Source organism: Typopeltis vanoorti, chromosome 19 (genome assembly GCF_054136105.1).
Source record: "Typopeltis vanoorti isolate ZY-2024b chromosome 19, IOZ_Tvanoo_1.0, whole genome shotgun sequence".
Classification (NCBI taxonomy): Eukaryota; Metazoa; Arthropoda; class Arachnida; order Uropygi; family Thelyphonidae; genus Typopeltis; species Typopeltis vanoorti.
Genome location: NC_143567.1, coordinates 90,117,553 through 90,136,928, shown reverse-complemented (window position 1 = coordinate 90,136,928; position 19,376 = coordinate 90,117,553). Strand labels below are relative to the sequence as shown.

General features: G+C 35.3%; 1 protein-coding gene across 1 annotated transcript in view; it reads left to right on the top strand.

Annotated features, from left to right (window-relative positions):
• Window positions 1-19,376, top strand: part of PCNA (Proliferating cell nuclear antigen) — a 47,365-nt gene that overhangs the window by 9,545 nt on the left and 18,444 nt on the right. The window contains exons 3-4 of the mRNA XM_090408967.1: window positions 6,667-6,734; window positions 15,704-15,848. Coding sequence (XP_090265093.1) covers window positions 6,667-6,734; window positions 15,704-15,848 — 213 coding nt within the window. The remainder of the gene's footprint in view (window positions 1-6,666; window positions 6,735-15,703; window positions 15,849-19,376) is intronic.

Here is a 19,376-nt window from a genome sequence, read left to right as displayed (position 1 = left end):
TACGTGTACTGAAGATGCCTGTGATACTCAGGCGAAAATTCTACTAATAAATAATATTTTACGTGAGTTAATTCTGTTATTATAATTTTAATTAAAATGATATTTTTGTTCTGTAAATATTTTGTCTTATGTATCATAAGACATCAGTACAACTAACGAACAATAGGAATTGAATTCAAATGTAAATTGGAATCCCTCTACATACACAGTCGTGTATTCATGGTTAAAATTACTTAAATTAAAATATAGCAGATAAATTATTGAATACAATTGAGGATAACAATTTCTCAAACTTTTGGAAAAGTGACAGTCATTTTGATTAAGGTTAGGTCTATGAAGTAATTCTTCAGCACTTTTTTTATATTATTATTATTATTGCGAGCAACTCCAGGGAGTCATTAGACTCATCGAGGGAGGCCCCAAATCCTATTCATCACAACTATTCGACATTCATACAGTATCTATCATACCTCGCCTTAAACTCATTCACTGTCACAGCCTCCACCACAGACTCTGGCAGCCCATTCCACTCATTCACCACTCTAAAAGTAAAGAACCCAGCTCTAACACCCTTACTAACCACACTTTTGCCCAGTTTCCATGGATGTCCCCTAGTCCTCCCACAACCAGCCCTGTTCTCAAAAATATCTTCTGAATTAATTTTATAGAAACCCTTCAGTAATTTGAATGTCTCAATCATATCTCCCCTCCTCTGCCTATCAACCAATTTTTGCAACCCACAAATTCTCAACCTGTTCTCATAAGGTTCATTCCACAGACCTGCTATCATCTTGGTCACTCGCCTTTGGATCCTCTCAACCTCCTCCCCATCAAGAAGAAACCTAGGTGACCAAATCTGGGCACAGTAGTCGAGATGGGGTCTTATCAAGGCTCGATACAAAGGAACAATAACCTGCTTGTCTCTGCTTGTCAACATATTCTTCAGCAACCAAGTGATTTGATGAGCTGATTTGGCCACTTTTGCAGTGTGCCCCCTAAACTTCAACTCCTTATCCACCAACACTCCTAAATCTCATGCTTCATCAATTTCCTGGAGTACAGTTCCACCCATGTAGTATGCTGCTGCTAATCTTTTAACCATGCTGTCCCAAAATGTATAACCTTACATTTTGCCACATTAAATTGACATCCATTCTCCTTAGCCCAGACCTCCAATCTATCCAAATCATCTTGCAAAATTTTGACGTCATCTGCATTCACTATTGCCCTACCCAACTTTGCATCATCCACAAACAAATGAACTGTTCCTCTCAGATCCTTTCCTATATCATTAATGAACAAATTAAACAGCAGTGGTCCAAGAACAGATCCTTGTGGCACACCACTAGTCACAGGCCGTCTTGTGAACTCTACTCCTGAATAAACCACTCTCTGATATCTCTCCATCAACCACCCTATATCCATCCCCATATGCTGCAGTTTACTGATTAGAATTTCATGTGGTATCCTGTCAAAGGCCTTAACAAGGTCCAGTAGAATCACTGCAAATCCATTACTCTTATCCAGTTCAGCCGTCATCACTGTGTTATAATACGTGAGCAAGTTACCGAGGCATGACCTACCCTTCACAAAACCATGCTGTCCCCGATACAGTATCCCATTTTCATCTATCCAATCTTGTATTTTCCTCTTGACTATTTTCTCCAAGACCCTGATAATGATTCCTGTTATGCTGATCGGCCGGTAATTTTCAACAGCAGCCGTGGAACCACCTTTATGCAGCAGAACTATTTTCTCCTCTTCCACTCCCTTGGGACTGACCCAGACCCAAGGCTCAAATTAAACAAAATGGTCAAGGGAACTGACAATTCTTTAGCTGCTTCACGTACGACACGAGCTGGTATACCATCCAATCCCACAGATGTATTGAAATTAAGGTTCTGTAATAGACTAATTACCTCTACTTCATTCATCATCACAATTCCAGTATAAGCTGTTGGTTCTCCCATTCCTGCAATGTCACCACCTGGATAAACGTTCATGTTTATATATACATCTATGTGGAATCTTAGCATTTTACTACTTAATCCTGTGGGTAGCATTTTCAATTAAATGTTGTGCAAGGCTAGATTTATGAGGTTTGATAAGGCAGATGTGGTCTTGATATTCAGAGATCTCTTATCTCTCTGTCACTTTTCCAAAAGTTTTGGGAAATTGTATTCAATAATTTATCTGCTATATTTTAATTTTGGCCCAGTAATTTTTTTTTAACCATGAACTAATTTTTTTAAACATGACTGTATGCAGAGGGATTCCATAAGCATGCACACTACTTTTTTTTTTTTTTTTAATTCAGTTCCTATTGTTAGTTGTACTGCTGATGTCTTATGATATATAAGATGAAATATTTACATAATAAAAATGTTATTACTGTGGTATAAGTGTTATTATTTATTTATTTAGCGTATGATGATACAATGGCTGAGGCCCCTTTTTTTTATGGGGAAGTACAGCACCATCTCGATCCCCAACTAATTTTATCTGGGCTCTTGACTGGCATTGCTTGATGAATCAGGCCTGGGTCTTAAGTATTCCTGACTGTAATAATCTGTGTGTTCATGGGACCAGTTTGCCTGTTCTGGGGAACGAAAAACGAGTTTTCGGGTGAAAAAACCCACTACCTTGTGACCGGCTAACTCACCTTTAGTCGAAAGAGACCAGATAAAGATTCCTCATGTCACAGGCGGGAATCGAATCAAGGTCTTTCCAACTAAAGGGCTTTGTCTATACCAGCTGAGCTATGGAGGCCCGGCATATGTGTTATTCTATAGTTATGGATACCCCACAGGTTTCACTATATAAAAAAGAAGTATCAGGAATAAGGGAGAGAAGTTTTTTGCATTGGTGAGCTTGACTTGGTAAAAAATTATAAGCATCTGTGAGACCTGGTTGACAGATATTGATATAGTTACAGGGATAGAATGTAAAGAGTACTGTATTTTCAAGGAGGATAGAGAGAATACAATTCCCTCTATCCTGGGAGTTGTGGTATTGCTGCTGGTGTTTGAAGAATTACAACCAACAAAATTAGAAGTTAGAGGATTTTTAGGTCTGGAGGAGATGGTTCATTTGATGTTATCTGGTGTGGGATAGAAGCCAATAGGACAAAATATATTGTTGGGTACTGCTATAGACCAGAGGCATCCACAGGAAGATGTAGATGACAGATTAGCACAACGAGTGCTGCATGTTGAACAATTATGGGACACTTTAACTATGGGGACATAGATTGAGAGAGCGGCAAGATGGAAGCGGAATTTATACATGTGTTAAGTGATAATAACATGAAACATGTTATAGAAGGAATCAGGCATTTGAGAGGATGAGATCTGGTAATAACATCAGAAGTTATATCCATAACCAGGGTAAACACTCTGCCTCCGGTAGGGGAGAGTGACCATGCGGTCTTGTTGGGAAGTTGCCAAACATGTGGAGTTTGGTCAATAAGGGGTTTATGTTCATTTATATTGTTGGTGATTATGAGAGATTCAGCAGTCATCTTGGAACATGGCTTGAGAAGCTACAAGGAAAGAATGTCAGTAGTACATGGGAAGTAATTGTTCAGGGTTTAAGAGAAGCATTATCAGACTGTATACCCAAGGTCAGGAGGATAAATTAAAGCAAGAGTTACAAAAGCAGAAAACACTAGAGGGAATATAAAGAAAAAGGTAATCAGCATGCTCATGAGCAGCAAAGTGCAAGCAAGAAGGGTGACTACTATGATAAGAAAGGCCAAATCAGACTATGAGAAAAAAAATTTAGCTAAACAGGTCAAAGTAAACCCAAGAGTTTTTTTTGTTATGTAGCAAGTGAGAGGGAAAGTGACTGAGCATAAAGAAATAGCCGAGTTTCTGAGTGATCATTTTGTGAAGGTGTATCATCTAGGTGGAGATTTTACAATTGCTGATGTTATAGAGACATCAAAATTGAGATAGATGAACAGGTGTTCAGCATATTTAAAAAATATGAACGTTAACACAGCAGTGGGACTGAGTGTCATATTAGTCCATGTATTATGTGAATATGCTAGAGAATTGGCATTGCCTCTGACAAAGTTGTTCAATCTAAGTCTCATCTCTGGCAGAATTCCAAGAGTGGAGAGTAAGATAGTATCATTGCATAAAGCGGTAGCAAAGTGCAGACTAATTAATATATCAGGAGTGGTTGTTAAAGGTAAAATCCAGCAGTAGATAGATAGTGATGAGCAACATGGCTTTGTAAAGGGTAAGTCCTGTCTTATGAATTTATTCACATTTTATAATGAAGTAACAACTGAATTGGATAGGGGAAATGGTCACATGATGATTCTACAGGACTTTCCAAGCATTTGATAGAATACTACATGAAAAACTTAGAATAGTTGGAGCAAATGGATATGAAACTAGTAGCGTGGGGGACAGACAGACGCCAGAGAGTATATGTGGAGTGAAATTTAGGAGAATGAGTGACTAGTGGAGCTTCTCAGGATTCTATACTATAGCCACTATTTATATGTATGTCATTGATATAGGGGAAGATTTCAAAGTGGGGGGGGGGTATTCAATTGTTTGCTGATAATGCAAAACTGGAGAGAGCAATAGTTGATAAAGGTGATGTACAAGTTGGAGTGATTTATTTATTTAAATGCAAGTTGATTTAAGTAAATTTGCATTGTGACAAAGGATAATTATTGTCAATTTCCTGTTGCAAATGTAAGGTTGTGCACTTTGGTTTGAAAAGGTTATATGCAGTTTCATATTGATGGTACTGATTGTGAGAAATTGAGGCTTGGGACTTAGGGATAATGGTGTTCAGAGTGCATATTACAAAAGTTGGTAACATAGCTCAAATGATTATTTGGATGTTGAAAAATCCACTCACAACTAAGGATAGGGAATAGAGCCAAGAGGCTATTTTTCCGGCGGCATAAATTAAGGGAATAATAAATCCCTCATTATTTTATTTTAAAGCTGGATAAGAAAATCGAAATCTAAGAGTTTCATGCCGAAGAACTATCGGCGAGTCCAGACATAAGTGATCACCTGGGTAGTACAACACTAGGGCAACTCGTTGCAAAGGTAGAGTAAGCTCCATCACTATCCTTAATATTTTCTCACAATGTAAAACGCATCTCCTAGGAGATGTATTACTGTTTTATATTATGAGGAAAGGTCACTCCCCAGACCAGTTTCGACCTTTATTGTGGTCTCATCAGTGAGTAGGTAGGGTGATCACTTACGCCTGGACTCGTTGATAGTTCTTGGGCATGAAACTTAGATTTCGATTTCCGAGTTTCGTATCCGGCTTTAAAATAAAATAATGAGGGATTTATTATCCCCTTAAGTTAAGGATAGGGAAGTTTGCTCTTTATAATGCTATGATTTAGCCACATCTTTACTATTGCCAATATTTGGTAACTGGGGTTTCTTGTGGATCAGGAGATGGTAGAGAGGATTCAGAGGCTGATGATAGGTCTGTGGAGTTTTCTCTATGAGGAGAGGTTTGAAGGGGTGGAAAAGAGGGAATATGATAGAAACATAAGATATTGAAGTTTTTAATAAAATGAATGCAAAAGAAAATTTTCAATGACAAATAGAAAACTAGGCATCTTCATCTGTGGAAGTTGGATAAGAGTGTGGTCAGTACACATGTGCAGAATAGATTTTTTGTAGAGAGTGGTGAATGAGTGGAATTGTTTGTCAGAATTAGATTTTCAACTTTCATGACAGTGAATGAGTTTAAGGAGAGTTGTAATAGATTTTGTGTGTAAAATAGTTTGGTTCTCCCATGGTGAGTTCAGATTCCATGGAGATACTGTATAATAGTGTGTGTTGTTTCCACTGCCAGTATGAAATGTTGCCAAACTTTTGTAATACTTTACAGCATGAAGTAACAAACTGTTCAATAACAATTACGTTTTATAAAATTATATTAACAGCTTTTATTCTCTTTGTGGAGGCGAAGATAAATGAATTTAATTTGACCTATAAGTTTCATAACAGAATATTGAAAGAAATTTTCATTGTAGTAAATATTGGGGGGAGGGGATATTCGTTTAATTATCCCAATTTTTTTTATTGCTTAATACATGAGCCACCTAATTTAAAAATGTATCTGAATGAGTCATCAGATACTCCACAATAGAATCACTTTCATTGATCTGTTCATTCCACTAATTTTTCTCATCTCACCTGTTTTTTTGCTAACCTGCTCTGAGCTGGTAGGTTTTGACTCATTTCTCTTGTTTCATATAAATCTGGATTTTTTTTTTTCCTTTTTATTTTCTTTCTCCTCTTCACTAAAAATTATTGTGCAGAGTAGCTGAATTTTACTTGTTGATTTTTAATTTTTTTTTTTATTTGACTTCCTTCTCTTATTTCCTCTCATTGGTTTCTTGTACAAGCATATTTTCTATGTTCGTTTCAAAAACATTAGTGACACCTGTTAACTTAATACAGTAATGTGCTTTACCATTTCGGCATGTAATTAGGACAATATATGTTGTTAATGAAGCTTTTGAAACACTTCCATATTTTAGTATTGATGATTATTGTATATAATTAGATACTGAAATGTTAGTTCATGTAAATATTCAAGGCCTGATGTCATTAATATTTCAAATCAGTTCTTCAATATTCATAGTTTAAAAAAAAAATCCAATTACAGAGCAAGAAAAAGTGTCAGACTATGAAATGAAATTGATGAACTTGGATACAGAGCATCTTGGGATACCTGTAAGTAAATTATGTTATTTATATGTATAATAGATGTGTTCTTACTCATTGAATTTTTGTTATGATATAAAGAAATACAGTCCAACTTTGTAACTAGCATGGAAATAGGTGAGTTGGCTGTAATGAGCAAAAAGCCATAATGGTTTTAATTTTTGCATATTCTTATATATATATATATATATATATATATATATAATTGTCTATTCCATTTCATGGAAAAGACAAAAATGAAAAGAGTGATAGCTTTTATGACTATCTGCATTGGATTACAGGCCGGTTTATAGCCTGTTCTATCCTCTGGGGCACTCCTCCCTTGCTATCCAAAGCACTGCCATGACTGTAAGATCAGTTAAAAACAACTCTTCCATCAGAAACACGTTTATTTAAAAAAAAAAAAAAAAGTCTCTTGGTTCACGAAAAATGCTGAGATTTGTAAAAAGTTTACACTGTCTTCCTCTTCAACGGTTTCATTGTGGAACAGAATCAAGATTCTTGCATATCAGCACAGAGAAACAATATAACCGAAGCAAAAAAAAAAAAAGTTAGAAAGTGCTAGCTTGCAGATGCTGAATCATTGGTTCAATGGTTTATTTTAAAGACTAATTGAAATTGTGTTTATTATTAATTAGTAATGTTTTTAATTCCAAAGAAATAAACTGTTTAATATTATCAATTATATGAAGAGCCAAAGGCTTCAATTCGGCGACATGAACTTTTTTTTTTTTTTTTGCTTTGGTTATATTGTTTCTCTGTGCTGATATGCAAGAATCTTTATTCTGTTCCACAATGAAACCATTGAAGAGGAAGACAGTGTAAACTTTTTACAAATCACTATTCTTGGTATCATTATTGGTAAATACCAAGAATAGTGATCGGAGCTTGCTCCACCCATACTATGAGTTGTCTCAGTGTAGCACTACCAAATGGGTTAGATGTTGCACTATCCAGATATTTGCTTAGGCTTGGACTTGCCGAACTTTATATAGTTTCTATATTTGGCATGAAACTCTTTGAGTTTCTTATTCGGCTATGAAACAATATGGGATGTAATATCCCTTAACTTAAATAAGTTCATGTCACCGAATTGAAGCCTTTAGCTCTTCATATAATTAATAATTTATTAGGACACCTTCTTGGCTATTCTCATAGTAGGGTATGTAAGTTCTGTTTGCTACAAACTTGGTATTACTAGGTCGACCTACTCACTGATGAGACCTCAATAAAGGTTGAAACCGGTCTGGGCAGTGACCTTCTCTCATAATGTAGAACAACAATGCAGCTCCTAGGAGGTGGGTTTCACATTATAGGTAAATACCAAGAATAGTGATCGGAGCTTGCTCCACCCTTATTATGAGTTGCCTCAGTGTAGCACTACCAAATGAGTCAGATGTTGCACTATCCAGGTATTTGCTTACGCTTGGACTTGCCGAACTTTATATAGTTTCTTATTCTTATTCGGCTATGAAACAATATGGGATGTAATATCCCTTAACTTAAATATGTTTAATATTAAGTGTTATAATTCTAATTAATTTTCCATTTTCAATACAGGGAGATAACCACACAAAAAAAAAGAGAATAACGATTAAATCAAAGGCATGTGGTATTGACTGCAAGAGAGATTTTATTGAGCTCCTTAAGTGAAATATATTATTGATGTCTTCAAGACAAATTTGTATATAAACAACCAGTCTGTCTATAATAATATAAGCCACGACAGCAGGGGATTCTGTTAACTCCACAATGAGGAAGGTATTTAGTTTACAAACTGGATGGAAAGAGACTTGTAGGTCAATTTGACAATCAATATACTGATTTCAACTCGCACTGGTACATACATTGATTCTAACATGTCACCCTTGTCAGAAATGTATAGTTAAATCTCTAGTCGACAGAGCTCATGAAATATATTCAACCAATTCTCTTCTGAACAAGGATCTGTCTATTATCAGAGCTACCTTTTAATTCTAATGACTATAATACTTTAACTATTGCTAAAATAATCACTAATCATGGCCTTCATAACTTAACCTTCCTCAAAAAGAAATTTCCAGAATTTGTCTTCCATATGCCTGCATTTGTCACCAATGCAGGAGCACCTCAGGATTCTGTTCTCACCTACTCTGTCACTACAAATAATATCCATAGCTTTGCCAATGATAGCACGCTTCATTCAGCTTACTCCTTTGACAAACTATATAGTTCCCAGACATCTCTTACATTAAGATCATTTACAACCAGTGCCTTAACCCTAATCTCCATTTTTTTTCCCTTGAAGGTATGAGCATTCATTTTCTCCACTTCTTAAACAGTAAAAGCATTTCTGGCTTTAGGGGAAAAATATTCCTTCATCACATTCCTATCCTCAAACTAGTTATCAATGTTATATATTTGGTCATCATCATCATCAAATTCCTGCCATGTACCCACAAGGGGTTTACAGGATATGATAGTACTACATGAAAAAATTATATCATTACTATCTTCCTATCTACAATTTTCCTCCAAATCAGTCTGTTACTTGTCAAGACTCCAACATTATCAGATCTTATATTTCTATCGTCTAAGGCACTTTGTACCATATCAATCCACCTATATCTTGGTCTTCCTCTGGGTCGTTTTGCTGCCAACCTGGCAGAGAACACTTGTTTTGCTAATCTTTCCTCGCCCATTCTGTTTAAATGACCATACCACCTGAGATTAGCTCTGCTAATGCATTCCTGGATGCAGACAATGTCAAGGTCTTTCCTAATATCCTCATTTTTAATATGATATTCCCATTGATGCCATCTGTTCACGCCTCTAATCTTTCTCAGGACTCTCATATCTGCGGTCTCTAGTCTTTGGTCAAGTGTTTTACTTCTGACCCAGCTCTCAGATCCATAAGTTAAAACTGGTTTGAACACTGTCTTGTATACAGCTAATTTAGTGTTCCGACTAATTTCTCTCTTATTCCATATGAATTTATTCAATTGACTTCCCACCATACCAGCTTTGCTGATTCTGTTGTCTATTTCTATATTTAATTTATCATCTTCAGTAAAAATCGTGCCTAAATAGCTGAAATGTTTTACTTGTTCCACAGGTTCTCCATTCACAACACAGTTGACATTTTCAATGATTCTGCCTATTTTCATTGTCTTTGTCTTTTTATTGCTGACCTTCATACCATATCTATTACAACAGCTATTCAATTTAGTCAGAGAATCTTGCAGACTTGTAGCGGATTTATTTAGAAGTATAACATCATCCGCATAAAGCAAAGAGCTGACATTAACATCTCCAATTTTGATATCATGTTTAATACCATTTTCCTTCATAATGTGATCCATATAGATAACGAATAACAGAGGGGATAATGTACATCCTTGTCTCACACCAGATTTAACATTAAACCATCTTCCTGTACTTCCTTCAATTCTAACTGCTGACTTACAACTCAAATAAAGACTAAGTATTGCTTGATATAATGCCCCATTGACACCATATAACTGCAGCGTATTGAATAGCTTCTCTCTTGGCACCTTATCATATGCCTTTTCCAAATCAACAAAACTTAAATACAGATCTTTGTTAAATTCCCATGCTTTCTCAACTATTTGTCGTAAAGTGAAGATCTGATCCTGACAGCTTCTGTTTGGCCTCAATCCAGCTTGTTCTTCACCAAGCTTTTCTTCCACAATTCTTCTCAACCGTTTCTCAGGTATACTTGCATAGATTTTGCCAGGAACACTCAGTAGGGAAATACCTCTGTAATTCTCACATTCAGTTTTATTTCCCTTTTTATATATGGGTACTATGAGAGCTCTACTCCAATCATCGGTAATTCGTCCCTCTGTCCAGGCTTTCTGAACTATGCAGTGCAGCCACTGTAAGACTCTTATACTACCATACTTCAGCATTTCTGGTCGAATATCATCTACTCCAGCTGCCTTTCCACATTTCAAGCCTTTGATGGCTTTTTCTACTTCAAGTATGGATATGTATTCCTGCCTGCATGCCTGGTCAGTGTTTTTTACCACTGTGCTGTCATCACTGCTTGCTTCATTTAGCAGTTTTTCAAAGTAATTACTCCATACTTCAAGGATAACTTTTATTCCAGTTTTCATGTCACCTTTATCATCTCTAACTCCTTTTATAGCACTCTTTCCTCCATTCCTAAGCTTCTTCAACAACCTCCAGAATATTTTGCCACCTTCTTGATATTTATTTTCTATATTCTTGCCAAAGTCCTGCCATGACTTTTGTTTAGCTAGTTTTACACAGTGTTTAGCATTCTTGCATTTGTCTCTATATTCTCTAAGAGCACAAGCTGACTTATTTGACAGGAACTTTTGATATGCTTTCTTCTTTTCCTTCACTGCCTCTTTAACTTCCTGTGTCCACCAGGGAGTTCTGATTTTTTTATCCTTACAGACAACTTCACCACATGCGTCTCTGGCAGAATCAATCAATGTTTTCTTCAGAGTTTGCCACTGAATCTCCAAGGTTTGGTTCCTGTTCTCAAACTCTTTCATTTTTTCTTCAATAATCTTTGTGTATTTTAGTCTACAGTTTACATCTGAGAGCTGCTCAACTTTTATTCGCTTTAAAACTTTCTTATATGTTATTCTTTTCAATATGAAATTCAATTTTATCCTGCTCAAGACTAAATAGTGATCACTTCCAATTTCAAATCCTCTGTACACTCTGGTGTCCTGCACCAGGGAGAAAACATCACTATCAACAATAACATAGTCAATGAGACTTTTCTTATTCCTAGCCACTTCTCTCCATGTGAATTTGTGCACATTTTTATGTTGGAACATGTTGTTAGTAATAACCAGTCCATGTCCTGAGCAGAAATCCAACAGATATTTGCCATTATTATTAGCTTTGCTCTTTTCTCCAAATTTTCCCAAAATATTTTCACAATCATTTCCTACTCTGCGATTTAGATCCCCAACAAGGACCAATTTTTCATTGTGTCAGTTGCTTTTTCTAACGCATCAAAAAATTCCCCCACTTCTACCTTAGCAGAACCTTCTGTGGGACCAACCATAGGCACAAATAAGTCTCATTGTCCAGTTCCCCATTCTCATATTTGCCCACATTACTCTACTTGAGACTGCCTGCCATTCAAGAAGATTAGCCTCATATTTTGTGTTGAATACTATGGCTACTCCTTCTTTTCCTTGATTGTCATTGCCTGAATATAACATTTTGTATTTATTGCTGAGAAAGATCTCACCAGTTTTGGTCTATTTTGTTTCAGTCACCCCTATTATGTCGATCTGGTACTTATCTAATTCCTCAGCTAGCTCCATTTCTTTGCCATTCAGGCTTCTTATAGTACCGATCTTTAACTCTGGTGATGCTGAGTTGGGGTTTGTTTTCAGATTTGTTCCAGTAGCTGACTTTTCGCTGTTCTCCCTGGCAAAAACAACGGGGGCCTTGTTTAACCGGGCGACGCCCCAGCTGGCATGAAATTTTGTCATGTTGTACCATCATTTTTTTTTTTTTTTTTTTTTTGGTTTAACCAATAAGAATACAATTTGGTCGGCTAAATCCCAAATTGCCAGCCCATCCTCGTTCGTTCAGTATCCAAGTAGATACCCAACAGGGTGCACCACGAGAAGGTGAGGATATATTTGGTTTAATCCTTAAATATAAAGGCTTCATCCTTTATCCAAGTGTAAGCAAACAAAGTTTGCTCCTGAAGTATTTTCATCGTGCTAAAGGTGGACTAAGTTCTGATCACTTGCCTTAGTATCTCCTATAATGCCTTCCTCACCGTGAAGTCACTTTGCGTAACTTTCATTTCATCCCCAATTTTGGAAATGGATTAATTCCAAAACCAGTAACGAGAATAATCAGAAACTGTAGTCCAATTAAATAAAATGATATAATTATGTTATTACTTACTTTTAATAAGATTCAGCTTTTCGACCTTTGCAGAGTTGCTGGATATCTGGCTCAATATTGGTCAACTTCAGTCGAAGATCGGCACGCATGCTAAGACGATTCTGTATTTTGTGTTTATTTGAAGGAGTGATGAAAATCCTTTTTCACAAAAATAGGTTATAGAAAACTGCATGATGATTTTCAGTGCTTCTTCAGATAATTTGGGAAATTCACTTCTCACTTAAGGCGAGATCCAGAATCGAGTCAAACCAAGATCACAGAATTGCATTTTAAGCCTACTGTCACTTGAAAGCTCAATTAGCTGTTCTTTTTCCGATAAAACGGTCGTTCTCATGTTTATAAGCCTGAAATAGATCTCGAACCCATGGAAATTTCTTATAATTTTATTCGGAAAATATGTTTCAAAGTTTTGAGGTGATCACAAACCCTTTCCAGAAAGTCAGAATCAACAAAACGATAATTTTCCACTAAAAGGATTCCAGTGTTGGAAAAAGGGCAAATTATCTGTCTTTTACATAACTAATGCCTTTATTTTGTAGGCATCAATAACAGTTAAAGAATTTTCCTAAAGGGAGAGATTTAGTCCATTTAATTTTGAAAAAAATGTCTGAAAGATAGGATAGTGTTGATAACCATGCTTCGTCGATGATAATGCCAAATTAGAATTACACTCATTTACAAACAGTAAAACTTCTTGCCTTAATTGAAATAAGCTTGTTAGTTCTTTGCCCCTGGAAATCCAGCGAATTTCAGAATGAAGCAAAAGTTGTATATATATTCACTCTCCATTTCATCGCAGAATACTGAAAATAACCTGTTATTTAGTGGTCGAGCCTTAATAAAATTAACTAGCTTTACAGCGTTGCATAGTACAGTTTTAAATTCTGGTGGCATTCCTTTGGAGGCCAATCTTTCCCTATGGATGAAACAATATACCCAATTCATATCCAGAGCCACTTCCTTGATCCCCAACTATGCCTGCCTGTAAGGGCACGAGCTCCATCCGAACAGAATCCCATGCATTTTTCCCACTGGATCCCTTTGTGCATTATGTAGTTATTGAGAGTGTGAAATATTTCTTCTTCAGTTGTTTGGGATGAAAAAGTTCTACAAAACAGAATATCGTCATAAATGTTGTTATCATGCGCATCATCTGTAACATCGGTAGTCTCGTCTGTTTGTAATGCTTAATAAGGGCTCTCCTTAACTTTTTCGATTAACTGAGATTCTATGTCACCTGTCATATCATTAATTCTGCAAACTACTTTCAAGTGTTGAAAGAGGAGTCAAATCAACATCTTTTAGTAACTTGTTGCCAAACATAGTTTTTACCACATCTTTTATAGCTGGGATAGAATGAGGATATCCTGTTTTCACTATGGGCAAACTTAAGAGATAGATGCTTCCAGTGCTTTGCTATTAATCGAACCCATGGCAGAAACTACATCTTTCCCATGATTTAATGTTGCTAAGCATAGCTGAAATTATTATTTTTTTTTTTTTCCCTCCAATTTGCTTATTTTTCACATCACAATGTTTAGTTTCTAAATGTCAGAGTTTCACAGATTTCATGCACTCGTTCGACAACACTTCATAACACACCACACATTGAGGTTTATGTTCACTTTCATCTCCACGCCAAGTAAATGAATGCCAAGTATGAACTGTTATGTTTCCTGTTGTATTTTTTCTTTGAACTGCTTGTTTCTTCTACTTTAATAGTATCAGATTTACTCGCTGTTACAACACGAGTATCACAATTAGGCTTAGCACCTGTTTCATTTGCTTTTGTTTTCAAAGTCCTAGTTGTAAGCCACTTTTCCATCATTAAAAAACGTTTCGAAAAATATATAAATACTGGGGTTAACTCACGACAATTTGTCCAAGTATCACTTAGCACTTCTGAAGGTATATTGAGCCTTGGTTGAAGGAGGAAAACCTTCAGTAATAAGAATCAATAAACAACAAGCAATTGATTGAAATGTGGATAACATGTTCACTTCAAATCTGGCAAAACAGCAACAGAAAGTGGAAGCTATAAAACCATATTTTTGTTCACTTCACCCCTCTTATTATTCGTCATTCTGCCACTACAAATTTAGGGGCAGAATGACGAATAATAAAAGAGGGGTTAAGTGAACAACAATATAGTTTTATTGCTTCCGCCTTTGAAATTCTGATGCTATTTGTTGGTTTTTTAAGTATCCATTTGATTTCAATTATTTTTACTTACTTATTCAATTTTAATTTGTTTTGTTTGCATAATTAAAAAAAAATTATTTAATTAATTTAAGTCTGCCTGGGGACCACCTGTCCCATCGTCGCAGACCACAGGTTGAGAAACACTGATATAAACAATTGTTTTGTTACCTTCTTGTATTTTTTTTTCTTTAAATTAAACTCTACTTTTATTTTCAGGAAAAAGGTTGCTTACTTTAAATATCCATTTGTATTTACAGTATTTATGCTTTTAACCACAAGCTTTTAATTTTATAACTTGACGTCACTTGGATCAGAGCATGTTCTATCTCTTAATTTTCATACTAGGAAACTAGAGATATTACATAGGATTGTTCAAATAAGCACTAAAATGATCAGTCTATTCAAAAAGATAAAATACTAATGTTACAACTGTGTTATTAATAAGGGAATTGTCACAGATCCATTACAGCCAACAAAGCCATTAATTAATAAATGGATAAGAATCCTATATTGTTATATAGCCAGTAAGTGAAACTCAAGATCAATAACTACGATCTATGAGTTTCAATGCCGAAAAACTATCAGCGAAGGCAATTCGAAGTTTTTTGGCATTGAAGCTCGTAGATCGTAGTTATTGATCTTCAGTTTCACTTACTGGCTATATAACAATATAGGATTCTTATCCATTTAATATCTATTCAATTGCCAGAAAACTAGCCTTTTGGCTTTTTATTTTAATTACAAAGCTATTAATTCTTCAGTAAATAGAATAAATCTATGATATTGTGTTTTATAATGAAAGTTTAATTTAAATGAATTCGTTGGTGTTATTGTAACTAAGATTAGAAAATTTTTAAAAATAGGAAACAGATTATAGTGTCATAATCAAGATGCCATCTGCTGAATTTCAGCGTATTTGTCGTGACCTTAGTCAGATTGGGGACTCTGTTTCAATAATGTGTACTAAAGATGGAGTAAAATTTTCAACAACTGGAGATCTTGGATCAGGTATGTATTCTGCAATAATTTTTCCTAATACTTTTTATGTCAATAACATTTGTTTTGTAACATTTTTTTTTTATTTTTCCAAAGGAGAAGGAAATTATTGAGATTTTGTCAAATGTTTCTTTGCATTTTATCTAGAAATTGTCACTCTGGTGTAAAAAATATGTTAACAGTTTAGCTGAACATTGTTTGGTTTGGCATTTCTACATTAAAATGTTCTCTATGGAAAATTGTAGCTATTAATACAATATTGTACCATGAGTGCCACAATTTATCCATCTTGAATTTAGTTTCTTACAGTTTTCACTTATGAATATTAGGCCAACAGCTACTGGACAGATGAGATTGAGATCAGCAAGATTTGTTTTCTGCCCCACTTGTAGTTGATTCCAAAATGTTATGTCAACTGGAAAAAAGTAATGGTTGGATGATACCTGAAAAATCAACAAAATTCAATTAAGTTGAACATTTAGAGTGAGTTTTACAACAGAGTTGTGCTATAAAGGTGTAGCACATTGTGTTGTAATGCAGTTGGGCAAGCCAGTTCACATGCTTATGGGATATTTTTTGTACACGATAAGTGATATGTCATTCATAGATAAAATCACAGAAGTGGAATAGGGTAAGTACTAGAACGATCAAGCTCCCTAGTATTTAAAACAGTCATGTTTTTGTAAAATGACCTGTACAAATCACAGAAGTGGAATAGGGTTTATCACATCACAACTAAGGTAGAAATGTTAAGTATTAGAACGATCAAGCTCCCTAGTATTTAAAACAGTCATGTTTTTGTAAAATGACCTGGTGTGCAGGTCATCGATGGAATCCGTAGGACTAGAGGTGCTATTAAGAATAAACTGTAAATATGCATGCTCTGATTTCCTTAGAGTTAAATGCATCAAAATATGGAAATCTAATTCATACAGCATGTCTGAATTTGCATTGAGCATTTTTAGGAAGGATTTGGTCTACCACCTTAAATGCGAGAGTAGTCAAAGGTTATATTAACGATATTCTTGCTTTTATTTATTTATTTTTTTTTTATCAAGATTTATTTTTTAACTTGGTTTTGGCATTGTCGTTCTAATTTTCCTCAGCTAATCTTTATTGGCTGTTTTGATTTCCAGCTCATCTCAAGATCCTGAAATTAGACTGTTTCTTGTTCTTCTTTTTCACTGGCTTCATTTCTCTTCACCCAGACTTCATTTCTCTTTCCATATTTAATTATTATTATTATTTATTTTAACTGAAATTGTGCCTATATAGTTAAAATATATACCCTGTTCACTCCTGAGAAAGGTTTTTTTTTTTTTTTGCTTACTTTCCAGTTATTTATTGTTATATGTTATATCCATATTGTCATGAAATTTAATTTTGCTAAATATCTTAAAGAGAGCTTAAAATACTACTGCTTTTGTAGGATTTAGGCCATATCTTCCGTGGTTTATTATACAGAAGATATGGCACATTATACTCATAACGTGTTCACTCTAGTGTGCATGTCTACCTGCATTTACATTTATCTGTATTTATATATTGATTTATCCATATACCATAGTTTGTGCTTTGTCTCTGCATAGATATTTTATTTTTTCATTAAACACCATTTGCTTATTTGCCCATGCATGCTGCTTCAACCATAGATATGATGCAGTGTCAGGAGTCAGAGCTTAATCCTTAAATCCAAACCTGCCAAGTTAAGATATTTTACAAAGTAGCTAACTCCCACAATATTGGCTTGTGAATTCATTGCATAAATGAATACCCTGGTACATGATTCTCCTTAATATATATATATTACCTATGGTATTTAATTAACCACCTTTATGGGAATCCCAGTACAATAATTTAAAATTCTTAGTTTCTATTTAGAGACATGAAATAAGTAGTACATCATTCCCTTTGAAATGGTTCCCCTTGGTATGGTAAGAAAAAGGAAAAGAAGGAGCAGCCATAGTATTCAACCAAAATACGACGCTAATCTTCTTGAATGGCAAGCAGTCTCAACTAAAGTGATGTGGGCAAATATGAGAATAGGGAACTGGACAATGAGACTTATTTGTGCCTATGGTCCCACAGAAGGTTCTACTAAGGTAGAAGTGGAGGAATTTTTTGTGGCTTTCGAAAAAGCAACTGACACAATGAAAAAGGAAAAGTTGGTCCTTCTTGGGGATCTAAATAGTAGAGTAGGAAATGATTGTCATACATACAAAAATATTTTGGGAAAATTTGGAGAAAACAGCAAAATTAATAATAATGGCAAATATCTGTTGGATTTCTGCTCAGGAAATGGACTGGTTATTACTGACACCATGTTCCAACATAAAAATGTGCACAAATTCACATGGAGAGAAGAGGCAAGGAATAAGAAAGTCTCATTGACAATGTTATTGTTGATAGTGATGTTTTCTCCCTGGTGCAGGACACCAGAGTGTACAGAGGATTTGAAATTGGAAGTGATCACTATTTAGTCTTGAGCAGGATAAAATTGAATTTCATATTAAAAAGAATAACATGTAAGAAAGTTTTAAAGCAAATAAAAGTTGGGAAGCTCTCAGATGTGAACTGTAGACTAAAATACACAAAGATTATTGAAGAAAAAATGAAAGAGTTTTAGAACAGGAACCAAACCTTGGAGATTCAGTGGCAAGCCTTGAAGAAAACCCTGACTGATTCAGCTAGACAGGCATGTTGGTGAAGTTGTCTGCAAGGATAGAAAAATCAGAACTACATGGTGAACACAGGAAATTAAAGAAGCAGTGAAAGAAAAGAAAAAAGCATATCAAAAGTTCCTGGCAAATAAGTCAGCTGGTGCCTCTTAGAAAATACAGAAACAAACGTAAGAAAGCTAAACGAAAGTCATAGGAGGACTTTGGCAAGAACATAAAAAATTAATATCTAGAAGGTCGCAAAATCTTCTGGAGGTTGTTGAAGAAGCTTAGAAATGGAGGAAAGAGTGCTGTAAAAGGAGTTGGAGTGATGAAGGTGACATGAAAACAGGAGAAAAAGATATCCTCGAAGTATGGAGTAATTACTTTGAAAAATTGCTAAATGAAACAAGCAGTGATAGCACAGTTGTAAAATCAACAGGCATACAGTCAGGAATAGATACCCATACCTGAAGTAGAAAAAGTCATCAAAGGCTTGAAATGTGGAAAGGCAGCAGGAGTAGATGATATTCAATCAGAAATGCTGAAGTGTGGAGGCATAAAAGTCTTACAGTGGCTGCACTGCATAGTTCAGAGGGACGAATTCCCGATGATTGGAGTAGTGCTCTAAAAACAGGGAAATAAAACTGAATGTGAGATTTACAGAGGTATTTCCCTACTGAGTGTTCCTGGTAAGATTTATGCAAGTATACTTGAGAAACGGTTGAGACGAATTGTGGAAGAAAAGCTTGGTGAAGAACAAGTTGGATTCAGGCCAAATAGAGGCTGTCAGGATCAGATCTTCACTTTACGACAAATAGTTGAGAAATCATGGGAATATAACAAAGATCTGTATTTAAGTTTTGCTGATCTGGAAAAGGCA